Consider the following 25705-nt stretch of genomic DNA (forward strand, 5'->3'; position numbering starts at 1 on the left):
CAGGTCACCTGGGGGGCTGCAGAGGGCCTGGGGGGGACACGGAGCAGTGGGCACCAAGCAGGGCTTTGGGGTGACAAAGCCGAGCAGGGAGCGGGCACCCTCCCTGTTTTTAATTTTTTTTTTTAAGAAGAAAACAAACCAAACAAACAGGAAAATGGCTTGGGGTTTGGGTCTGCCTGCTGGTTTTCAAGGCAGGGGATTCCCCGTTCTTCTGCCCCAGCGATGCTAAGGTTCAGCGCCTGCGCTTCCAGCTGATTTAAAGCAACGCTCGAGTTTATAGAGAATTAGTGAGATGAAGGAACATTATTTTTCTTTATTAGGTTAAAGGGTAAGTAAATACAATCAATCTAGTCATGTATCACACGATGTCAGCAGCTTCCCACCTCAGCCAGAAAATTACTGGCTCCTAAGTGGATTGTGGAATTACATTCATAACTGCAAAACCCACATCTACACGCACACGTTTTAAAGAAGAAGCTAAGGGTCACTGCATCACATCATCATCACAAACACGTTACTTCCGGGCCGACTCAATCAACAGCCAAACCCAGGCCGTGGAGGAACCAGAGGGAGATGCCACCCATGCAGGGGATGAGTGGGCAGATGTGGCACCACAGCCCAGCCTGGCCTCACAGAGAAGCCCCAAGGCCGGCGAGCCTCCTGCTGCAGAAAGGGCCACGGGGCACAGCCACCTCTGATGGGAGCTGCGGGATTGCCCAGGAGAGTTTGGGTTTGCAATCTGAACTCCAGGACAGGGGAAGGCACCTCCTTGTCCCCCATCCCGCTCCCCTCTCCATCCCTGGCCAGCTGGGAGCCAAGCGTGCAGGAGCCAGGCTTGCTCCGTGCAAGGAAAAAAAACGCAATCACTGTAATAATGGCTGGTGGCACCTGGCACTGCTTGCCAATGGCATGAGATGCTCGGAGCCCAGGAGCCCCAGGAAAGCTGCAGCCGTGGGAGGCAAGGAGCAGCAGGGACCAGGGCCAGCATGCTGGATTCCCTGCCCGGCAGGATGGGGGCTTTCCTCTTGGTGTTCAGTGGCCACAGGAGAGGAGCAGTTTGTATGGTTCTGGGCTGTTGGCATTGCTAAATGTAGACCGGTGCTCCCCTCGTGCAGGCAGGAAGAAGGACAGGACTGAATCTCTCCCCTTGGCACCACCGGCTGGGGCTCTGCAGCTCCAGGGCCCCAGCTTCGCCTCCTCGGCACATCAGAGAGACAAACACCAAAGCAAAATCCTTACGTGATGCTCCGCAAGGTCCCTTAGGCTGCAGGGAGCACGAGGAGGGAGGCAAGCTGGGCAAGCTGTGCTGTCCTCGTGCACAAGGCGATTCCCTCTCCAAAGCACAGCAGCCTCCGAAATCCACCGGTGTGCGGGGTGGGTGGCGATGCTGCCCTGAGCCACGGCAGCTGGTGGCCAGGAGAGGAACCGGGGTGACGCGTGCCCAGCCTCAGCAGGTGGGGACGATGCACGCGGCTCCGGCGCACCTCCATCATGCGCTGCTCCCAGGGCAGTTCTCCACCCATCTGTTGCAAAGAAACATGAAGAAAAGGTGAGGGATGGTGAGATTAAGCAGGACCTGCTGCTGGATGCTGTTTGTGTTCCCTGCCCTGTTTGCTCACACTTCCTGCTAGCGGCTCGAGCGCACCAACACAAGGGCGCGTGCGCAAGGCGATGGTGCTGGGCCCAGCGTGCCCACCAGCCCAAACCACCAGCACACACAGAGGGGGTCACAGGCAGCACAGCTCCCAGCTGGAAGCGGGACCTCCTCCTCCTGAACTTTCGGTCAACCCGCCACACCCCAAATACCCTTAAACAAACCCCAAAAAGCAGAGCCTGGTTTGGCATCAGGGCACAGGCACACGGCGAGCGCGCGGCACCAGAGACTGCAGGCGCCCGTGCTGCCTCCGTGCAGCTGGAGCCTGCGCCGCTTTATCTCCCTCCTGAATTCTGAATGAACGAACTTTCTCCCAGAATAAATAACAATCGCATGAAAGTTATTTTAGGGCTGGTCTCAGTTGTCGGAGTTTCCGCGCATGCCGAGGCCCATCACATTGTTTTCTGCTGCTTTCCTTGGCACGGCCCCAATCCAGGGTTCAGAAGTTATTACTATAAAAGTCAAATTGCTTTGAGAGGGGAGGCAGGGTCGGGGAAGAGCGGGAATGGGACTGCTGGAGGGGCTCCAGCCTGGGATGGCTGGGAGCTGCGCAGGGTCTGAGCCGTCCCCGCCGCTCTCTCAGGAGCCCCGTGCCTGGCCCTGGGCCAGCAGCAACGCACAGCTCCGGGTGCGGGGACGCGCAGCACGGACGCTGCTCGGGGGCCTGGGGGGCCCCAGGCTTGTAGCCCGGCTCCTGGCCCCCTGAGAGCCCCTTCCCATCCTGCCCTTGCTCCCAAGCAGTTCCCGGCCCCACCAACCTGCCCTGGCCCTGCCTTGGTGTAGCGCCGGTTAGTTCTCCATCGACAGCGCAAATTTCTTTCCTGCCTTGGCACGGAGCACTGCCTCAAGCCCCGAGGTATGCATGTTTTATTTCCCTCCCGAAGCTTCCTGTTCCAGCGTTTGCCATTGAGGCTCTGGGTAAATCCCGGCCATCCCCAAAAGAAGCGTCCCGCCCCTTGGAGCCAGGCAGCGTGCTTGGCTGCAGGAAACCTCGTGGCAAGGCACCGGCCCTGTCCCACACCGAGCAGCTTCTCCTTCCGTGCTGCAGGACCTCGGTGGTGGCCACGGCACAGGGCATCTCCGTGACTTTGGGGGTCTGCTGCTGTCCCACATCGCTGTCTCTACTCACTTTCAGCCTCAACTTTATGCTTTTTTTTTTTTTTTCTCTCAAAATAATTTCCAGCAAATAAACACGCTGATGCATCCGTGCGACCTCACTGGGATGCAGCCTGGTCTCTCCTTCCCTCCAGACCACATTATTTTTATTATTCCCATTACTTAAGGCTGATATCACAGCGCTGACCAGGAGGCCTCTGCTGTGCCAGCCCCTCCATCCCCCACCACGAGCAGCCCACCCTGGTCTCCCAGCCTGAAATCAGCACCTTGAAGCCCCTCTCACAGCCAGGAGACAAGACACAGTGCCACTTTGATACCTGCAGCTGATACACCTGGAGCAAAATAATCAAACATGGGTACTCGCTCGGCGAGAGGAAGCAGAGGCCATCAGCACTGGGGACAGTGAGCAGCAAGTGACCCAGCAGCGTGGCAGCAGGATGGGACCTACGGGGAGGACACCATGGTGGCAGCAGCGCTGGGGAGAGCACTGGTGGCAGTGGCAGTCCCCTGGTGCAGGGATGCTCCGTGGATACCACAGGGATGCACTTTGGGTACCACAGGGATGCACTTTGGGCACCGCAGGGATGCGATTTGGATACCGCAGGGATGCTCCATGGGTATCACAGGGATACCCCGCGGGCACCACAAAGCCCTTGCAGGCTCCATCGCACCAGGGGGTGGCTGCAGAGGGGGTGGAAGGAAGAAACAAGAGTCGCAGGAATCAGATTATGAACAGAGTAATACTACACGAGGAAGAGCCCGTGGGGAGCGGGCTTCCAGGGCTATTTTCACCCAGCGAAAGTTGCAATTAATTTGTGAAGGAAGTGGCTTAGCATTAGGAAACCCCGCGGGCAGACCCCGCACCCGGGGACACACAGTGCATTATTTTCTCATTTAAAAACGATCGCGGGCAAGCAGGGAAGGGAAGGGCTGGGGCTGCTCCCCCCGGGCTGGCACTAACAGGGAGCCGGGGGGGCTGGGATGGGGGGAGCCGACTCTGGAGGGGCAGGCGCGTTTGGAGGGAGAGGGAGCAGAAATTAACCTTGGAAAGCGTTCAAATTAGGCTGTGTAATAAGAGAACCACTTCTCTGGGTAAATTTGTTAGGATTAGGGCTCACTGAGCTGTTGAGGAGAATTCGGTGTGGCTCGGAGCCAGCACAAAATGAAGCTCCTGGCTTGGTCGGCTGCGGGAAAGTCCAGGCTAATGGGCTTTGGTTCAAACTTTGATAGGAAAAAAATCCAGGAACAAAGGCACTAATTCTTCCAAAAGCCCCAAAATCTCAGTTTATACATTTCTGTTTATGTTCATTCATAATAGATACACACAGCTGTTCTTATCATTCATATTCAAATTCCATATGCATCTTTAGCATTTATTACTCCTGCTTTAAAATGATAAAAAATAAAAAAAAAAAAAAGGAAGGAAAAAAAAGAAGAGGAGACCTGTGGAAGATAAAACCCAACCTGCCTCCGGGTGTGAATTCTCTCAGCATCTCTGCGTCCGAGCTGCAACTCCCTGTCCTTGCACCAGGATCGGGGGCTGGAGAGGATCCTGCTGCCAGCCCGGCTGCTCCCACGGTTTTGGGATGTGTTTGAGGCTTTTTGTTGCCACTCGTAGCTTTTGCCGGCTGGTGGGTGCTGGTGTTTCTGAGCAGAGCACCCAGAACACCTGCGAGGACACTAAGTTTCTGTAATTGTCCTGATCGTCCAGCAGCTTTAAGCTTAAAAAAAATATTAAAATATTTGTGGTTTCACTTTATTTGGTCTTTTCGTTTTAAAAGGTTTTCTGTCCAGCATTCTGGAGGCTCTCTTCACTTCCTTTATTTATCCCTGGACTCCAGGCTAAAGAACAAAAAAAGACATTTAAATCTGGATATCTCACAGGGTATTTGCATCTTTAAACACTTACTTCTCGATCCCCAAAGATTGCTCTAACAGACAAATCTAGCGCTGTTGCTAAATCTCATTAGCACAAGCAAGCTCCTAGAGCGAGCAGCGGGGACACAGACACCACGGACACTTGACCGTTGTCATTAGGTTTCAGAGTTAATCCTGCTGAGAAGTTCCCGTCTAACTGGAGCTGTTGCTCTGCGCTGTAAACCCGAGGAAAGGGCACCACTGGCTTCTCCTCCCATCTCTCACACCTCCTGTCCCCTGCATCTGGCCAAAATATCCTTTTTTTTTCAGGGGCTCCTCTCTTCCCCAAGGCTGCGGAGCGCACCAGAGGAGGATGACTGCAGGCAGCCTTCCTCCGGGAGCACATCCGGAGGAGGACAGGGTGGAGCCAGCACCTGCCCCAAGCCGCCCCATTGCCCAGAGCACAGCTTTAGTGGCTGAACAGGGGCATTGCTCCACACCTACGTGTCCCCTGCTTGCACAGCCCCACCAGGCGTCTGAGCTGTGATGGGAAGCACTGTCCCAGGGCAGAGGGACCCCCCTCTGGGCTGCGCAGGGGGGTGGAGGGGAGGAACCCGGGATCACCCAGCCACCTTTCATTTAACAAACAAACACACCAGGACCTGGAAGCAATAAATCCAGAGCCTGGACTACAAAACCAAACACGGCGGCAGCTCCCTCTTCAAACCTCTCCTTCCCTACTGCAAGGGAGAGGAAGATGATGGCCACAAAGCCAGCCAGGGGACACAGACGCCATCCCCTCCTGGCTGTGGGACTGTCTGGCTAGCAGCTGGGAGGCTTTAAAGTGGCACTATCAGGGTGCTCTGGACACAAACGCGGCCCCAGAGAGCTGGCAGCACTGGTTATTTTGGGTCACTGGAGGAGGGATGTGCAGAGCATCCTCGTGAGCAGCCCCAGGGCAGGTCCCAGGGTGAGTGGGGCTCTCTTCCTCCTCCCCATCCAAACCCTGCGCTGGAGGAGGACAGCAGTGCGGCCATACAACCCACAATGGGAAATACAAGGTGTTAGCGGGGATCCTTGGTGTGAGCCCCCCATCCCTGAGGCTTCTCCCCAGCCCCTGTCCCCCCCCTGCCCTCGCCAGCCCCTCTCACCTGGCTGCAGCCCGTGCGGGGTCTCCGCTCGCAGCCGGGGAAGCCGCAGCCGCTTCTGCTGGCAGCCTGGGATCCGCCTGCTCCTTCCAGCAGCTGGGCAAGCCGCTGTTTGTAAAACAAAGGTGGAGACATCAAATGGAAAGGGTGAGTCAGAGGAGAAGTTCAAAAAAAGGGGGAGCGCAGGGAGCGGGCTCCCAGCTCGCAGCCGCCGGCAGGCAGGGAGCTGCCGCGCTCCCACCTGCCCGCAGCACGGCCCCGCTTCAAAGCGGGGAGATCCAGCAGGCAGAGAGGAGCAGGGCTTAGCGGGAGGGGAGATGGCTGCCGATAAGCGAACGTGTGAACTCCCGGGTTTAAATTAACTAATGGCTTCAGATGATGCCGATAGTCTGCAGGGGATGGGGAGGAGTGATTTATGGGGGAAGATTAAGCGGACTAATTAGGGCAGCCTCACTGCTGAGGAGCTTCCCAGCCCGGCCGGGGCTGCGCGAGGGAGGACGTCCCGTGCCCATGCAGCCGACGCAGGAGGGCGGCCAGTCCCCGGGCAGCTCCTGTCCCAGAAAACATCCTCATTTCTGCAAGGTTTTGGGCACGTGCTCACCGTCGGGATGCTGCCACGTGCTTTACCCAGGAGGCACAGGATGAGGACCCCATCTCCCAAAAAATAGGATGGTTTTCTGCAGGGGTGCAAGGTCAACGGGATAATACCCCGGCTCTGCCAACTCCAAGCTATGTGCACCACTATAACCAGTGTTTTCCAGTGGCCAGGCAGACACTGCTCGCACATGTGACGAGCTGCTGCGGTCTCAGGCAGGAGAGCTTTTCATTGCCTTATGGGAAAGCGCCTGCAGTTCCCTTTTTCCAGGAGTGCCTGGATATAATAAAAAGGCCTCCTCAGGCTTCAAAGCGGGAGGATTTTCACTGCTTCCTGGGCCAAGAACAAAGCACCATTGAGCACAGCCAGCAGTCGTCGTCTCTGCCCCTTGATGTGCATCAGCTACCCCGACCCCGGGGCTCAGCGGCAGCACGGAGAGCTGGGTCTGCAGGGCACTGCAAGGTGGTGCGGATGGAGGCAGGTTCACATGGAGCTGGAGCACTTTGGGATGGATTTGCCTCCCCCGAATCGCCCAGGTTTGACCAGAAGTGTCCAGAACAAGCAGCTCCGTGGGTTGCTCCCTGCCTAGAGCTGCCGGTGTCACTGCCACAGCCGCCAGCACGGTACCTGCCAGACAAAGGGCTGCCGATGCAGTGAGTAATGCGATTTTCAGCAGGGATTGTGTGCATGACTGTGTAAATAACACAGTTAGAGGTACCATGAAACCAGCTGTTTTCATGTTAAAATGGAAATTTAATAGAGTAACAAGCGGGGGTTGCTTGGGATGCAGCACGTGCTGCCTGCAGGAGCACACATGAGCCGCAGCTGAGCACTGGGGCACGAGCTCCTGTCCCCATCACACCCAACGCTCAGGGTGGCGCGGGGGCTTCCCGCTGCTCTGGGCGCCCACACGGAGCCAGAGCCCTGGCTTCATCCTGCTGCCCCCAGCGCTGTGATACGCCAGGGATGGACAGGCAGCCGGGGACGTTTCCCAGACCCCTTCAGCAAAACAAAAGTCCCTTGTCACTGCTATCAGCACGGGGCTCCTGCAGGGTCAGGGACAGGATGCTCTGCGCCTGTACCCAGCCTTTCCCTGGTGCTGCTGGGCTCTCACTGCCTCTGAGAACTGCAGGAAGAAAAGGGGGCACCACGCTGCTGCCCGCTTGCAGACCACCCTGGCTTCCAGGTGAGGACCCCTCCTGCTGGGCTGCTCCTCCTGCCCACTCTCACACAAGCACAGAGCAAATTGTGGGGGCGAGCCCTGAGAGCCCCTGCAGCGTCCAGCCGCTCTCCATCCCGTACCGCCAGCCCACGCTGCCATCCCGCACCAGTTACCCCGGTAACAGGAGGCCTTCACATTTGCACGGAGCTGGAGGCAGGAAAGTTCATATAGAAAGGAAAAAGAAAAAATAAGAAGAAAAAAAAAAATCAGAGGAAACAATCTGCATAGCTCGCTGCAAAACCAACCTGGGGGAGCTTCCTCTCCCGGCCCCTGCGCCCCTTCCAGGTGGCACCGGTGTGGCTCTGCACAGGGAAAGGTGGAGCTGGGGACAGATTTACCGAGGGGCCCTGGTGGCACCGTGCCAACGTCCTCTGTTCTTGGCTGCTCCCCTCCGCAGCACGGCAGGGCTCAGCACTACCAGCACTGCTCCGCCGAGGCCGCCCGGGACCTGCTTGAGCAATGCCAAACGTCACTCGCAAGCAATTACTCACTGCACAATATTTTCGTTTCCCCAAACCATTAATGAATTATTTAGGCATCTCTAGCGGTCGCAGCGAGGCTGATGAAGCGCCGCTCCCCCTGGGCTGGCAGCGCGGGCAGCCTCGGCGCGTGCTGGGGAGCGGGAAGCAGATTTTGGGAGAGCATCCCAGTGCTCTGCACCCGAGCACGGCCACAGCACCGCAGGGCTCGCCACCTCACCACTGGGAAAAATAATGCTGCCTCTCCCTGCGTGGGCTGCCCTGGTCAGAAGTGGGAGCTTTTTTTCCAGAGCTGGAGGAGCGGCGTTCACCTGCTCCGTCCCCGCCACCTCCCCCGGTGCTTTCCTCCCCCCGCAGCCCCAACTCGACGTGCTCCAGGCACCTGGCTGATGCCAAAACCACGGAGACAGTCAGTGCTGATTTGTAGCGAGGGAAGGTAATCCGCGGCTGGAAAAAAACAGCAGGGCAAGGCACGGGCGAGCCTTGGCTATCTGCTAATGAACACAGGGCTGGGGTGTCTGGTGTCGTGCTCGGCTTTGGAGAAAGCCTCGGCTGCGGCGAGTGGGGTGCAGCAGCCCCGGCACACGGGAGCTCTGCTCGCTGCTGATGTTGGCTGTGGAGGTTCGCTGGGGGAGCGCCAACCCCAAACAAAGCAACCCGCCAGCAGGCAGCCGGGCTCGAGGTGCCTTATCGACTCCGACCGGCTTCCCAGCAGCCCAAACACCTGCACCGAGGCCCCACAGCATCCTGTGCTATAGTTAACGTGCACGTCGATGCAGCCCTCCCAGAGCTCTGGGCACAAACCTGCTCCCGAGCCTGGGTGCTGGGCAGGCAATGAGTCCTTCTTCCTACTACAAGAAGGGATTTTAAACCTACAGATATACACACGGGGATAAAAGCACTAAGAGAACTTCAGAGGAACACGAGAGTCCCTTTCTAAAATCACCCTTCCGTGCTGGAAAAGCGCACAATGAGCAAGAAACACTCCCTCTGCAGAGGTGGACACAACACCCCATGTTCAGAGCATATGGGAATGGCGACGGCATAATTGGTGACCCAGCGTTACCTCGTTTGTGCCAGGAAGCTGTCTGCGAGCTAAAGATGACTGCGTTTTAAAGCCCAAATCCCCGTTAAGGGCCAGGAAGCCCCGTTCCAATCTCTCCCTTTCCTGTTGGCTTTGCAGGTTGCTGGCGTGGAGGGGAAAATCCTGGCCCCACAGAATGACAGAGGAGGCCCTGGGGCTTTCAGCTCATCCGTAAAGCCTCCCCTCCCTCCTCCTCCCTCTGCTCTCACGCCGAGTTTACAACCTCCGCCTCAAATGCGGCTCCAGGCTCATCCTGGCCAGGCTCCAGGCTGCACGGGGCAGGGGCAGCCTCACTGGCCACCACGCCCCCCCTAGGGCCCCCACGCCCCTCGCCCTGGGTCTCGCTGCCTCCGTGCCTTCGCCCCAGCTCGGCCTCCACGTGGCTCCAATTACTGCTGCAGAGGGAGATGTGGCAGCACTGCCCTCCTGCCGCCTCTGACAGGGCAAATCACCCCTCGCAGCACCCCGCTGATCCCCGAGGATCTGCTCCAGCCACCAGCTGCTTCCAAATCCCAAACATCCAACCCCTCCTGCTCCTGGCCTCAAGGCTCTCCCCAGCCTGCCCGCCTTGCGGCATCCCCAGCACTCCCAGTCCTGCCTCCAGCTGCCCCATACCCACAAGGATCCAAAGCTGGTCTGAGACAAAGATTTGCCCCTCTGGAGGCTTTTCTGGTGTTCCCTGTCCCTGTACAGCGCCCCTGGCCACCCCTCCAGCAGCAGGAGCAGCAGGGTGCTGAGTCCCATGCCCAGCCGCCCCAGGAAAGCTCTCGGCCCCTTGCGTCTGCCGCCGAATCGAGAGGAGCACCTCGCCTGGGCTTGATTGTTTGAGCAATTAGGCCTTTTCCGCAGCGTATGGCTCTGCCCTTGCTGGTTTTTCTGATGTTACAGTGATGAAAGCCGAGATGAGACCCGGAGGGGAAGACCCCCCTGCAAGCAGGGGGAGCGCAACCATCGCCGCATCTCTGCCTCCCCCTGTCCCCAGCACCACGCATGCAGCAGGGCCTCCTGGCCACGGCGCCTCAAACCAGAGAAACGCCTTTCCGTGTGTGTCAGGGCTGCTCTCCTCATGTTTATTTCCCTTTGCAGCGTGGGCAATTTCCCCTTCCCACACAGGCAGCAGCGGCCCCGTGGCCGTACCGGAGGGGCTGGGGCCGTCCCTTCCCCGCGTGCCGGCAGGGATGGGCCAGGATGGGCGAGAGCGGCCGTAGCTCGGCATGCAGCACACCGCCTTGCCTGCAGGAAACATATGTCACCAGTTAAACAGATCGTGAAAGCTCCAATCACTTCCTTATGGCGCACCAACAGCCGGCATCCCCAGCCCCAAGCTCTCCCCTCTCCCACCACTGGGTCCGGTGCTCACCCCAGTGCGGGGATGCCGGGGTCCCTGCCCCAAGAAATGGGGTGGCCCCCCGGCCTGGAGAGGAGCTGGGGGTAAATATCCAGGAGGAGAAGCAGGTTTTTGGTCGTGCTTTGTGGCCTCCCCACGAGGAAGCTGGGGGCTGTGGTTGGGTCCCCCATCCCCGCCCCGTGCACCCCACCCCAGGGGCTGGCGCTGGCGGCTGGGCTGGCTGCCCGGGCAGGTGGGTGTCAAGGAGACGATGCCTCATCACCACGGCTCTGCTCTCCCCGTGGGCTGGAGGTTGCTTTTTTTGGAAGGGAGGCAAGCAGAAGAGCTCACGTGGGCTGCGGTGATGAGACTGGTGGCGGCCGCCGACGCCGCCGTGATTGCAGAGCGTGCGCCAAAGAGCTCACCTGGCCTCCCCTGGCCTCTGCTGCCATCCTGCCTGGCCTGGGGGCTCCTCTGGCCACCCTCCCCACAGCACCTCTCCACCAGGACAGAGGGAGCACTTGACAATAACACCTTCCTTATGTGCCTGGAACAGCCAGCCAAAATCCCAGGTCTTTCCTGGTGTTGCGTTTCAGTGAACTCCCAGCACCCTGACGAAAGGGCAGGGCGAGAAGCCAGTGTTATTTCTGCAAATGCAAATACCTGCAGAAAGCCCCGCCTGCTCCAGGCACCGCGGAGGATGTGGGCAGGCTGGTGCCGTGTCTGTGCGTCTCCCACCCATCCCGAGATCTCTGCTCATCCAGACGTCACCACCCCGAGCCCAGGACTGCTCCTCCACCTCGGGTTTCGAAGCTGCTCTGCTCCTGCCAGACCACGCACCTGCCCCAAGCAGCAGGAGGGACCTCACAGCCCTCTCCCACCCCTGCTCATCCAGCCTGCACCCTCCCCGGCCACTGGTGTCACAGGACAGGATGAGGACCCAGCAGAGGAGTCTCATAGGGTTGCCTCATCTCTGCCCCAGCACCCTGTGGGATGAGTGCAGCCCCTGGGGACACAGCTGGGACATGCACCGGGTGCCCCCACACAGCTCTCACCAAGGGCAAGCTCCCAGTGCTGTCTCTCCAAAAACCTTCTGGGGTTGGGGACCATCCCTCCCTCCTCACCCACCCACAGCTCCCATCCCCCCAAATCTCCCTTCCCCCCCAAATTTACCAATGCTTAAAAATATTTTACACCTCCCTGTAAAATCACACACATTTAAAACCAGTTTGGGTCTGAAATATATTTTAAGATGTTGTCCAATTTGTAAGCATCATAAAAACCTGAAATAAGTTATCTTGGAAATAACCACAGGGAAATTACAGGCCCAACATGCAGCTGAGGAGCCGTGACCCTGCTGTAGCACTGAACTTGCCCTGCAACCACTACAACCAGCAACCGACAGGGCTGCCGGGGCTTTCAGGGATGGGATTTTAGCCATCAAACAGGCCATAACCCCAGAGAGCTTTACAGCAGTCATTATGTACATCACCTCCCACCACCAGAGCTTGGTTTTGCACTGAGTGCACACTTGTCACCCACAGCATGGTCACCCTGCACCCTGCTGCAGCAGGGACCCCACGGGTACTGGGTGGTGCAGAAGCAAGGGATGAAGGGCACGGCATGGACCAGGTTCCCCACTGCCCCGGACCTGCCCAGGAGCAGGGAAGGAAGCACAGCTTGTCCTGGCGGGGGTTTTCCCCAAAACTGCTACCCAGATCTAGCCACGCAGCAGGGGATCCTGCCCGTGCAAGCCTTTTCTGCCTCCTGCAGAGCCACACCAGGGCTTGGTCTCATACTTTGCATTTTATGAGCGCAGACAAGGATTGGTGAAGGAGGCTGTGGACCCTCAGCAACACAAAACATCAGCCAACAGACAGGGTGGCTGCTACCTCCAGTGTCCCCTCCAATTCCTCTCTGTGATGCGCCGCCGCCTCCAGCACACCATTTTCTCCATCTTGCTTCACTTCCAGCAAGTGAGAGCACCCTGCTCCATCTCTGCTTTCCCCTGAACGTCCCTTGTTCTTGCTGCAAGCCTCCACGGAGGCTCCATCTGCCTCCAGGAGGCAGAGGCAGAGTGGAGCAGGACACAATGGGCTCCCGGCCACCCAGACCCTCAGCTGTCCCCCACCTCCAGGCGACACGGAGCTGCACAAGAGGCTGCCGTGAAATTAAACCACACGAGGAAGACGCAGAGCAGCACCCAGGAGTGAGCCAGCCCTGGCACGGCGGGAGAAACCGGCCGCCTTCCCTGTGTTTGCGCTCCCCATCTGTCTCCAATGCAAGGCAGGAGCCCAGCATGGAAACCCGCTGATTCTTTCCAGAGCTGCAAAACGTAGCTTTTTTTCATCCCAAGGACGCAGGCTGCTCTGCACGCTGCCCTCCTGCCTCCCTAAACTCCTACCAGATTTCACGCCCAGCCTTCAAAGGGAAGGAGCCTGAGCAGCATCCCTGGCAGGCGGCACCGTGGGGACCGGCTGAGCCCCTGGGTCCCCGGGGACCGTCGGGCCACCGGCCCCCGGGGCAGGGCGGCACGTTCCCAGCCCACAAAGGTGTTAACGAAGGCCGATGGAGCAGGCTTCGGCTGAGCTGCTGGCAGGGAATCAGAGAGCCCAGGTCTGTTCTGCTGCCAGGTTATCAGTGGATCCATCAAGCGATGCCTGCAAGACGCCAAATCTATCAGCTCTCCCATATGGATGCCATCCACGCCGAGCCATTTCCTGCCTAATCGGTATCAGGCCCGCTCCTCCCTCCCCAACACTGCTCTTAACAGCCCGCTGTAACTCTGCAAATGTTTTACAACAGGTAAAAAAAGTAAAAAAAAAAATAAAAATGCATCAAACACATACCCTGTGCCCTAAACTGCCCCAAGGGCTTGGCTGGGCACCATCCCTACAACAACTGGGAAGCAGGATAATACCCTCGGGGCCTAGTGCTCCTTTGCAGCCCAGATCTTCACCACAGCCCTACAAAGAGCCCTTGGGTGCTGGGGGTCTTGCAGGCACCCCCAGCAGGGATGCAGGTGGGCCAGGACATGGGCTGGACCCCAACAAATCTCCCTGGCCAGGGCGTGCCGTATTTACCCCAGAGTGTGCAGCACAGGGGAGGTTACCTTGCAAAGGTTTCTGTGCCTGATAGCCTGGGATTATTTTGGCTTTCATGTGGTCTCTAATGAAAGGGAGTCTGGAACAGATGCAGATTTGAAAGAAAAGAGGAGGAGGAGGAGGAAATTTCTTAGCATAGGGTTTCGGTTCCCCTGCCTATAAACAGTGCTGACAGCGAGAGGCGGCAGTGATAAACACCAAGATAAGATCCCAGCTAGACAGGTAATTTGGTGCAAGAGGTTTGTCTGGAGAAGCCCAGGCAGAAGTCGCCGCTCGCTGTTTAAAGCACACAAGGGCTGGTGCCCCGGAGGGGTGCAGTGCTGGGAGCTCCCCCCACGGCAGGGGCTGGAGCCCTGGGGCCGATCGCCCCACTTGGCAGCTGCCCAGGGCTCCCCCGAGCTCCTGCCGCCCTCAGCGCTCCCCCGCCTCCCCAAAAGCATTTCACTTCCTCCTCTGATGAGCTGTCACATATTCTTAAAGTTAAATGTCTTCACAAGCGCTCGCTGTTCGGGGAAATAATTCCTCCTGTTTAAAGATTCATGGATATTGGTGTTGGAGAGAAAACAGCGTTTTCCCCTTTCTCGTGGTCAGAAATCACTGCGGGGTGGAATTGTTTCTGATAACAATAAATAGTGCCACGGCCCCGGGATCATTCCATCAGCAGCACAATTTCCACAGGTCTCAGTAAAGGGAGTGTAAATCCTAACGCCTTGAATAAGGAGTGTAAATGGTTCGGCGCAGGAGCAGCACGTATAAATTGTGCAGGACTTTATAAAAGCCGCAGAAATACAGCCCTGCTGCTCCAGCGGCGTAAACCTTACACAACAGCGAAAATGATTCATGGGCGCGAAGCGGCATTAATCACGCTGCAGCGGGTGGAACAGGTTCCTGCCCCATACCTTAACAGAGCCAGAGCAGCTGCGGACGGGATCTTATCGGCCCCATCCTCCTCCTCCTCGCACCGTGGCGTGACTCAACCTGCCCGCATCGCCGGCACGATGGGAACGGCTAGGGCAGGCGCTGCGGAAGCACGGATGAAGGTTTCTTTTCAACCCGCTGCAGCTAGCAGGGACAGCAGGGAGAGACCTATTATTTCCAGGTGATAACAATGAAGGATTTCTACAAAGAGAAATGCCAAAAAAATAAAAAAGAGTAGAGATTGCACCAGGCTGTCCAGCACAAAGCTGCTGGAGTTCAAAGGGAAACACCCAAAGGCTCCGGCGGCTCTTACTCGAGGAATGACCCAGCTGCCAACAAAAGAGCCCACGATGGAAATTGCCTGCTCAACAGCAGACGTACAGACGCGTCTCTTTTTAAGGCTGCTAGAATTGAATCGGCGGTTATAGATGAAGGTGCTCGTAAGAAGCTGAATTTTAAAACACGTAAATTAACTAAGTAAGAGGGGGGTGATCCATCCCGGCTTCCTGAAAGGAAGTTCATGCCTCTAATCTACTAGGATGCTTTCTCCCATCGTCAGAAGAGTGAAGTAAGGAGAACTACTTGACATAATGTGTTTGGGGTTTCAAAGCCCTTTGACAAGGTCCCTTACGAGAGGCTGTTAAAGAAATTAAACGTTTGTAGAGCAAATGGAAAAAGTAATTCTAAAGGTTGGAAAGAAAGAGGCAAATCAACGTGTATTAATAACGGCTACCTTGCAGAAGGGTACAGTATTAACGGGGAGGCTCCCCAAGTTTCTGTGTTCATACCGGTGGTTAAAGAGATGCATTAATGATCTGGAAAAGGAGAATGAAAAATGTCATGAGAAAATCTGGCAGAGGACCCAAATTACATAGAGTATTCAGAACAAGAGAAGACTACAGGGAACTTCAAAAGGACCGAAGGGAGCTTGATGAATGGGCCAGTCAATGGCAGATGAAATCCAAAGTAGACAAATGCAGAGCCATGCACGCTGCAAGGAACAATCCCAACTAATTCAAACAAAATGTGGAAACGCATAAGGAGTGGGATAGATAAGCAGTGGAAATACTGCAGTGCCGATACCTCGACACAGTGAACATCGCGCCCAGCCCCAGTTCCTTCGCCTTGAGCCTCTGCTCTGACCACACCGCTTGTGATCCCCCCGGTACCGACACGTGGGTGGGGAAGACCCTGCCCCTCATCAGGTATGGAAAAACAAGACTGAGAAGGTTTGAGACCGAGCAGCTCCTCCAGCAGGAATTGCAGAGCAAAAGCACGATTTTGAGGGCTGGGATTGCCCTTGGAGGGAAGCCCTCGCTGTAACCCACAGGGAGAGCCTGGCCAGGCATTCACCCAGCCCAACACCACCCTGAGAGGCAAACCCCACGCCTCCCTCCCCCGGGATCCACCGTCCCCGAGGCCACTGGCTCCCGCTGGTGGGAAGTCCCAGGCAGGGCCCAGCGCGGGCCAGGCCCAACGGGACACACCGGTCTGGTGAGGTCAGAGCCGTGCCCAGCCCTGGTGCCATCTCCTCGGGCTCCTCCCCAGCACAGCTAAAAGCAGAGGAGGGAAGGAGGAGCTGGGGCTGGACTTGGTCAGCGTTAACAGGTCCCTTCAAAGTGATCAACAGGCCCGGCGCCTTGCGAGCAGACGCAGATATTGTGGGGCAGCAGCATGCAAGGGGTGCCCCGAGGCAGATGCCAGCAGTCTTGTGGGGTCTCCTTCAGCTTCAACACTTGAACGACACCAGGCTGGTGGGCTTTGAGAGCCACAGGGCTGCTCTGCAGCACACGCAGGGGACAGGGGCTATAATGCCAAGCAGAGCAGCTTGGGGAGAACAGAGGCCTCGTGAAGAGCCGTGGCAGAAAGGCAGTGGAAGCAGTTCTGAGGCGGCAGCACGTGTGGAGAGCATTACTGCCGCACACAAACACAAGTGGAGATGCCCAAAGGGCCCCGCTGGGCTTCTCCTGGCCATTCGTAGCTTTGCCGATAGCTACTTTTCCACAAATAAATCCAATATTTATTTCCAACAAGTGGCTGGCGGGAGGTAGAGGAAGGAAAGACACTTATTGAATAATTGTGCAACCCTCAAGAAAAGCCATAAATTACCCTGCTCTATCTGTCACTATAATTTCCAGCCAGAGTCCTAATGAATCTTTCCCAACAATAGTGTAAGGACAGGTCTGAAAATGTATTGAACCAGCTAAGCACTTGGGTAAGCAAAGCGGAGGCATTAATAACAGCCACGAGTCACCACAAGCCGCAGCAGGACCGAGCATCCCAGGCCGCCTTTGCTCCGTGGCCTGGCACAGAGAGGGGCTGCCGGGGAGGTCACTGGCCTGATCTTGCCCAAAAGAGTGACCAGAGGCTCAACTGGTCCAAATTTTTTGGTAATTATAGGCGAGAAAAACTTGGCAGCAGAAAGCCATTGCTCATGGAAACCCTTGTGGTACTCCTCTGTATGGGCAGAAGAGAAACAAAAGCTTTGCTGAAGGCTGGGCCCGTAGCTTTAGTCCATGAAGACAGAGAGAGAAGTTTGTTCATAAGAAAACCGTGGCTCACCTCCAGGTTTCAGTCCAGCATATGGCAGATAAAAACAGGCTTTTTTTTTTTTAATAACAAAACACCATAAAAAAGTACTTCTGGAGACTGCTTTTCCAAAAAGCTTTTTGCTTTTTTCCCCTCCAACTCTTCCAGCAACCAGCATAACAGAAGGTTAAAAACTGTTCAGATGGTGGCAAGCCCCAGCTCCTGCCGCAGCTCACACAGTCACCGTGCTCCAGACCAAAACCTTCACACTGCCTGCTTCTGTTACTAACCCCGGCCCTTCAGAGAACGATGTGTGCTGTAATCTTCAACTCCACCACCAAACCCAAGGCAAACACTGCCAATTACTCGCAGTTTCACAGGTCCCAGACGCTCTTCCCTGCAAGGCGCAGGCACACAGGCACAGCGATGGCCATGCATGGCCCTGGGGGTCCCCAACAAACTCAGCTGGGTGCTGCCCTGAGCCCCGTCACACTGCACGTTTTCACTTCATATTTCACATTTGCACTCAGCTGCTGTTCCCACAGTGAGGATTTACTGCTGCTGGGCTTGCAGTCAGCCCTCCATCGCGTATCGCGTGATGCCATCTACAAACAGCCAGAGAGGCTCTCGCTAGTGCTTACAGAACCCCCATTACTCTGATATCCAAGCACTCCACAAACATTAATGGATTTAAGCCTACAAACGCTGGATGAGGCAGGGGAGAGTTATTACTCCTGTTTACAGGAGGGCTGACCAGCTCACCCAAATTCACAGCGCAGTCTGCAGCACAGCAGGCACCAGGAGGTGGTTTCTTGCCTCTTGGATTAGCATCCTAATACTGAGTCCGCCCTCCCCTCCCAGTTCCCATGAACAACCTTCCTCTGCAGAGATTTCGGCATTTTTTTTGCCTGCCCAGCCCCATCAGCAGGGCTCCAGAGGCACAGGGCAGGACATGCCCTGGCGGGGAAGGGGCTCCCGTGGGAAGCTGCGGCCTCTCCGGAGCCGGCAGATTAACGTTTCAACCGGGCTCGGTGTGACATTTTCATTCGGTTTGACAAACTAAACGTTTGAGTTTGCAAATGTCAAAGTATTTCCATCAAAAATGTCGACAGCAAAGCCTGACATTTCTTAATCTTTTTTTTTGTTCCCCTTCTGTGAACATTTTTGATATTTCAGCTTCCTGTCTTGATCTGAGAGGGAAAACACATCGCAATTTTTGACCAGTTTGAGCAATTACATATCTTTAACCTAAGCCGGTAGCCAGGCCCTGGGAGCTGTTCCTGCCAGGAGGAGATACTGACGGTGGCACCATGCAGCCCTTCCACCAACCCCTCTCTTCACGGAGCAGCCCAGAGCCCCATGTCCCCCAGCGTGCCAAAAAGCAAGCTGCTGGAGCATCCACGCTCCCATCTCCAAGCCCCATCCCACCAGCTCTCCAAACACCATCCACAGGCGTGCTCAGCTTCCCTTGGATCATCCTGGACCACATCCCCAGGGGCCGGGGAAGGGGCTTCCCATCACCTCCCATGCATTAGTGAGAGGAGGAACAGGAAAGTCGATGCAGAAGAGCACGTACCATGCAGAAATCTATAGTCAGCTGCATTTTGATACAGTCCCCAAAGTACCTAATTATGCAGCTCAGATTTCTCCCTGCTCCTCATTCCGGTGATAGCTCACCCTGAATCTTTATCAGGCCTCCGGGGTTCGCAGACATAAAGGAGACATTTGCTTCTCTCATTTTCCCAGCAGGACACGAGAGCGGGGGTAGAAGGGCAACGTCCTGCTCCCATCAGGCTTCCAGAAAGAGGTGTCAGGGGTAGGCATCCGAGTGCATGTAACACCTCGATAAATGCCTGGCTTCCCCGAGGTGCCTGGGCTCTGGCAGGGCGGGTGGTACGGAGCCAAGCAGCTGTAGCAGCACAGGAACACGCTCCAAGGGGGTCTTAGAGGGATTTGGGAAAGGGAGAGCATGCCTGAAAATTGCAGCAGAGCAAGAGCTAATTGCCAAGATTAACAGGCTCCAACAAGCGAAGGGTGAGCACTTGAAGCATGAAGTGTCGACAGAGACGTGAGCCCACGCAGCCAGGACAGGCGGACACAGAGCAGGGCAGAGCTCTTTGGGAGCTTTTTTCCTCTGAAGCGCCCCGGGGAGCACGGCTGAGCTGCTTTGCATCCACGTGGGCGGACTCGAGGGAGCACAGAGACGAAGAAGGGAACCACACGGCCCTGCACAGCACTGATTTCCTCACGGTGGGTCCGGGACACACAAGATGAGACCCTGATGGAGAAGCTCCAGCAAGGAGCCATGCCCTGTGCCATGCCGTAGCTCAGCCTGGCTGGTCCCCAGCACATGTTGCCCATGGTGTGTCCAAGAAGTCCTAGAAGTGCTACTCAAGGTTAGGGACTGGCCACCTAACTGGTGGGGCAGGCATGGGCTGGCCTGAGCCAGCAGGAGGGAGCAGACAGCAGGGCGCAGGTGGATGCCTGCCTGGAAAACTAGGGCCAGCTGCAAGAAAAATAAATAAAACCAGCCAGCTCTGAAGCTCAGCCAGCCCAGGGACACATTAACTGCACAGCCAGGAGAGTTGTGAAGTGGCTGCATGAATCAGACAGCTTAAGAGATGGATGAACACCATGGCTGGGAGAATTTGTCAGTGTTTAAATTAAATGAGGATGGACATGGAGGTACTCCAGCTTTGGCAGAAACACCTGGGACTGTATACCTAGCACAAGGCAGAGGATGGCGGTGACCTGCAAGAGGAGAGGAACTGCCTAAGGGTGAAGGAAAAAAGTGCTGCCATTGCCTGTGTAGCTGATAGCCAGGGTCGCACCCCAAGCCAGGAGGCAGATCTGCAACAAGATGCTGCTGTGAGGAGAGGGGAGGTGGACAGGAGCAGCCTGGGAGCACGGGGCAGGTTGCAGAGCATACATTGGCCTCAAGACAGCAAAACCGGCAGCAAAGGTGTCTGGGGAAAAGCAGGGATGAGGAAGGAAAACCCAAAGGATAAGCTGCAGGGAGTATCTACTCCGTGAAGCGGCACCAGCAGGAGTGCAGAAAGTGCCTGGCAGTTCATGGAACAATACAAGCTCCCAAACATCATTTTAAGGGATGAGCTCTGCTCATACAAGCCATAATTGTCATTAATGACCCACAGAAGGACATTGCCATGCATCCTTCCTGCGGGAGCAGCACCTCTATGCCCCAGAGGTGAGGTGCTGCGTGTCCACAGCCCTGCAAGCCCACAGCCCTCTGAGTTAAACCCCGAGAAAAAGGGAGAGGCCCTTGCACATGGCTTCTCAAGGTGGGGGTGCCATGGAGGATAACGATGAGACTCACGCCAGGTCCCAGGGAAATCAGAGCTGGGAGCAAAGCCTGGTTTCCCCAGCTCGCCTGCTGCATGGCATGGGACATGCTCCTCCTTACGAGCACATCCCCCCCAAATCAGGTTTGGGCAGGCATGATTAATGAAAGAGAGAAAAAAAACTTCTAACAAATATTATTTGCAAACATATCATTCAGCCAGCTCCGTTTCTAGGTTACACAGCTGACAATTTTGTAATGCAGAAAGAGAAAAAGATCAAAACCAGCCGACATGTCAAGCAACATAAGCCACAGAAGACAAAACACAGGGAAAAAAGACCGGTTTTCAAAGAGGAAGGAGAAGGAAAACATTAAACCATGGGGCGCCCCGAGATCTCCACCAAAACCAGAGCTGTTTCCCTCTCTTCTGAGCAAAGTGATAAAAGTTTTCAAAGCTGTTCTTGGTGGTTGACACAGGGCAGCGAGCTCTCGCCTGGCCAAGTAACGGTGTGGTGCAGGCACTGGTTAACCATGGCCCATCCTGGGGACATTTTTGGGCTACTCATGCACAAGAAATGGCTTGAATGAAGCAAAAAATGAGGTGAGGAGAAAAATCCCTGAGCATCACTGCAGATATACCTGCAGAAGTATCTGTACACTGTGCAGCAGCTTTCAAAACCCAACCCAAACACCACAGACTACACAAAGGGCAGGACAGAAAGTGCTGTGGTATAAACCTGTCCTCACATCGGGGCCGGGAGCCTCTCCCAAAGATAGGCTTCAGCCAAACAAATTACGGAGCTCAATGCAGGGATAACCGGATGAAGTTTAATGGCCTGTAATGTGCAGGAGGTCAGGCTAAGTGATCTCCTCATTTCTTCTGGCCTTAAAGCCTGCGGACATATGAATAAATCACAGGAATGCTTGCTTAGCTCCAGTGCCCAGCCTGGAACCAAGAAGCGACGCAGCCAGAGATGGGGCTGGGCTGCAAGAGGGGCATGGAAGATGGGAGAGGGAAGGCTCTGCTGTCCTGCACACCCATGCACAGACAGGGAATTAAAACCCCAAAGCCACCGATGAAAATACTGTGATTTTTGCACAGGGTGCGACTGAACTCGGAGCAGGCAGAGGGGAAGAATTGCTGGAGCCAAGCACTTTAGAGGAGGAAGGGATAAAGGGGACGGAGCAGCTGTTTTGGGGGGAGCATCCCCCTTGGGACAGGGCTCCAAAAGGGGGCACGGCACAGCATTATTTCCCACCCCCAGAGAAAGAAGCCCCGCTACCAAATAGAGCATCCTCGGGCAGGCTGGGGCTGGCGGCAGCCGAAGGGTGGAAAAGGAGCGCCAATAAAACGTTACGGGGAATACGAAGGGCTTTGAAAGACGTCAGGGAAAAGGAGTGCTAGCGAGACAGAAGGATGATAATAAATGAGAAAGGGGCTGGGAGGAATGAAGAGCTTTAAAATGGCTGTTGCTGAATTGCTTTTTTGAATTACTCTTTAAGGCGATAACTAAAGAGAAGAGGCACGGTCAATTAGGAAGTAATGAAGACCTTGTAAATACACTTACTGATAAAAAGCACGTAGGGGAATGCTTGACAAACCAAACATACACAAATCAGCCGGGGCGAGCAACATGCGTTTTGAATTATTAAGGGAATTCACTAACAAACTTGGTGAGCCTTCGCCACTTAAAAACCCACCACCATCAACAAAATAAAATCGCAGTCGGCCAGATTCAGAGCTGGTGTAACAAATCAATAGAGGGCTCGGGGGGGACTGGCGGGGAAGGAAATAAATACAAAGCAGAATTAGAAGGAAAAAAGGTGAGACTGAAAACGGAGAATGACAATTAGTAGCCAGGAAATTAATTTCATCCACCAGGCAAGGAACGACACAAAAATTGGGGATTAAGGAAAAGACATTTGCTCACTCCTGGAGGAGAGCAGAGCCACAAGTGATGAAGAATTTGCTAAGGGTGAACCACAGCGGTCAGACCGATGGGTACTTGGAGGGCACCGCAGCAGGAGGGACAGGCAAAACCACGCAGCGTTTCACCCTGTGCCTCAGGGATCTTTCCTGGAGGAATTAAATTGCCGTGGAGCCCGCCCGGCAGTCTCAGGAACCTGCACTAGGCCTGGTCCTGATGAACATTAATGACCACAAAGATAAATGGCAAAGTAATTGCATTTATAGATGATGCTGAATTTAGGTCACGCTGAGACCAGAAGTGATGCAAAAGGAGCCAGGAAGTTCTGAAACATGAGGGGAAGCAGGCAAACAGCTGAACAGGGGGCTTGAGGGAGGTGCCCTAAGCAGCAGCAGGTAATGGGGGGGAGCAGAGGCTCAGGAGCAGCCACAAGCCACGGTTTGGATGGGATTTCTGTGCGCCTGCCTTGTGCTCCCAGCACCCCAAGAGACATCAGGGCCCGCAGCCACACCAGGATGTGGTGTTTGCTGGGCACTTTGCAGGCACGAGGAGGACACCGCTTGCTGTCCCACCCAGAGGTTTTGGGGCAGAAAGGGTGGTTCTGGGCACCAGGAGAAAGCTAACTGCCCCGGGCAGCAGGGACCAGCCAGGGAAATGCCTTACACCTCAGTCACCCCGTGCCATGGGGATGCTCTGGGAAAGGGCACAGACATTTGTACTGCGTGGGAGGGAGCTGCCAGCCCCCAAGCAGCACAGAGAAACAGAACGGCAAGCGGGGAGCCCCGTGGGGCGGTTGTTATTTGGGAGAGCTGTCAGAGCCCGCACCACCGGGGCACTGCTGCTTCTCATCCGCCTGATGGAAGCTGACGTTGTGTGAACCTTCCCGAGCAAACCCAAATTATTTTAATTTCTAAATCCAAACAGCTCCAATTATATCATTTCCCCTGTGCAAAGCCGGGTAATGCTCTCCCTCTGCTTCCCTGGCAGGGCTGGTGCAGCGGGCAGCACGGGGGGCTCGGGAGCTCACATCTCCCCCAGGCACAGACCCTAGCACGTGGGGTGAGGGTTTAAACACACAGAGGGGACTCCCAAAGTTCGTTTTCACACGTGTCTCAGAAAGATCGGGCTTTTTGAAGAAGTCACTGTCTGCCAGGTGAGCTCCTCTCCACAGCAGAGGTTTTTTTCACCCCCCTTTTACTTGAGCCCCCTGCTCAGAGGCAGCCCGTGCACAGGCTCAGGGCGGGATTTCACTTGAAGGAGGAGCAACAGCCAAATTGTTAGTTACAGAAATAGAGGGGGAGAGGAACAGCGAGTTGAGGAAACATTTCCTAAAGAGCCCTGATTAACTAATTAACTGAGTTTCTTCCTGCACCAGCCTTTCCCTCACAGCTTTGGTGCCATCCATTTGCAGAGGGTACATGCACTAACACTTAACATATCATAATTGTAATTATACACCTACAGCTGCTGTCAGTAATTTTTTTTTTCCTCCCATAAGCAGCCCTCCCTCTTTTCTCTAGGGCCGTGAGTGCTGTTCTTCCACTGTATGGCATTGCTTTACCTGCAGCCGAGCCTGGGGAGGGAGAGCAGAGCAAGCGCAAGGCCAGCACCCCCATCTCCCCACCCAGCACCCTTCACCCCCCACTCCAAAGCCCCCTCACCCCCAGCATCACAACTTCCAGGCTCCTTTCCTTTACTCTCTGCTCCTTGTTTTCTCCCTCTGCTATTTTAACAGGGTCCCAAGGCCTCACCCTCCAGCAACTCCCAAAGCCTCTTCACCCTTTCAACCATGCCCAATGTGTGTCCCCATCCTTGCCCCCACGCTCAGCACCCCAAGCTGGTGTGGGGGCTCCTGTTGAGCCACCACCAGCCCCCCCAGCCCACAGTGCAGCACCTTCGCAGCCAACCTGCTCTGGTGGAGACTGGCTGTTCCAGATGTCCCACACCTGCTAGGACATCAACCCTGGTGCCACCACCTTCTCCTCTAGCAGCTCTCACTCCCTGCTTTTTATCACCTCCCATCCCACCCCAGCACCACCTGGCTCAGCACCCTGCCTGGGCACACCTGGGGGCAAGAGGGGGGCTCGTTTGTTCTTGCTCCCACCTTGAGCCCCTCTGCAGCTGTCAGGGGAACTGCGGGAACCACAGCTTTGCAGCTCCGGCTCCCTCCTAGGCTTCACCACGACCACGGCACATTGCTCCAGTGTCCGAAATGCCCTCCCAAACCCCTCCATTGCTGGTTTAAATTCCCAGCCCCTTATCATATTACAAAGTAACCAGGGTGCTTCTGCACTCCTCCAAGCTTAAACACCTTTTATTCTCATTAAAGGGGTCCGTGCCTCTTTCCCACTTCTCTATCTCCAAGTTAAAAGCTAATTAATTACTGTTGACTTTCCCAGCAGATGTTCTCGCTTCAGCGCCGGTAGGAAACATGGTGATTTGTGACCCGCAGGGCTGGGATCGGGGGCGGTGAAGGAGTGGGGAGCAGAGCATGGGGCTGTGGGAGGAAGCTGTGCCCGGCCAGCCCCACTGCTGGACTGGGAGAGAAAGTGGCTGCCTGTGAGAGCGGCACCGCTTGTTTTTCTTGGAAAGAAGCAAAATCCTCAGATAGGGGTAAAATCCTGATTCCACAGAAAATTAAGCAGTGTGGATTTCAGTTGGGTCTGGTCAGAGGTTTATTTCCCCTCGTACAAGAAACCTCTCATAAATCACTGCTCTCTCCAAGGGCTTTTCAAAGTGGTGATGCAAAACAGAGCTGCACTGTCCGCAGAAGGCTCGCCGGCGCTGAAGAGCACCGGGGAAGTGGGAAGAGGCGGGCGGCCATCTCCAGCAGCCGCCTCCGTTGTCCCTGCTGCTTGTGAAACACCAGAGAAGGGCAAGCAGGGATGAGGAATAAATGGATGCTGAGAGGAGGAGATGGGTGACAGCGATGGGTCTGCACGCTGAGTGCCCTGTGGACGGGACGTGGCAACAGTGCTTGCTGAAGGGGTGTTGGGGAGATAGTGGGCATGGGCATCCTGACGGGCATTGGCAGCTCCTAGCTGGGGCTGGCATCTCCACTGTTGCCTCTGCTCTGCCAGAGCTGTGTTGCAGCACCCTTGGGGACACAGGGCTCTGAAGTCCCTGCCAACAAGGCGCACGTCGAAGGCTCTTCTACAAAAATGCTTCTAAGAAAGCAGACGAGTAGCGAAGCTCCTGGCCTAACAGCCGTGGAAATCCCTCTGATGATTACAGTGACTTTCTAATATCAACAGAAACCTCTGTGCTAATGAAATGCACTGAAGTTAAGCAGCCGTGGAAATGCCAGTGTAAAGGAGAAAGGCCACCAAATGGGCACTAATGGAAACCCAAATCCCCAGAACTAACGGGCCGTGCTCGGAGGAGAATGTCAGGAGCAGGGCCCTCCTGTGCCATCACCCCGGGCCATGCTGGGACCTTCTCCT

The 25705-nt window shown here is 55.7% G+C and overlaps 1 protein-coding gene across 10 annotated transcripts in view; it reads right to left on the reverse strand.

The window, feature by feature from the left end:
- Positions 1 to 288: 288 nt before the first annotated feature.
- The window catches only part of LOC121075087, a 57594-nt gene continuing 32177 nt past the window's right edge, over positions 289 to 25705 (reverse strand). Inside the window, exons 2-6 of one of the 10 annotated variants that reach the window (XM_040567981.1) lie at positions 7838 to 8040; positions 5779 to 5883; positions 4235 to 4491; positions 3088 to 3214; positions 289 to 1523 (exon numbers count right to left, since the gene is read on the reverse strand). In XM_040567981.1, the coding sequence (XP_040423915.1) occupies positions 1260 to 1523; positions 3088 to 3214; positions 4235 to 4491; positions 5779 to 5883; positions 7838 to 8040 (956 nt within the window). In that variant the 3' untranslated portion in view covers positions 289 to 1259. The other 9 variants (XM_040567982.1, XM_040567983.1, XM_040567984.1 and 6 more) reach the window with 9 other exon arrangements.

This window comes from Cygnus olor, chromosome 9 (assembly GCF_009769625.2).
Source record: "Cygnus olor isolate bCygOlo1 chromosome 9, bCygOlo1.pri.v2, whole genome shotgun sequence".
In the NCBI taxonomy this organism is placed as follows: domain Eukaryota; kingdom Metazoa; phylum Chordata; class Aves; order Anseriformes; family Anatidae; genus Cygnus; species Cygnus olor.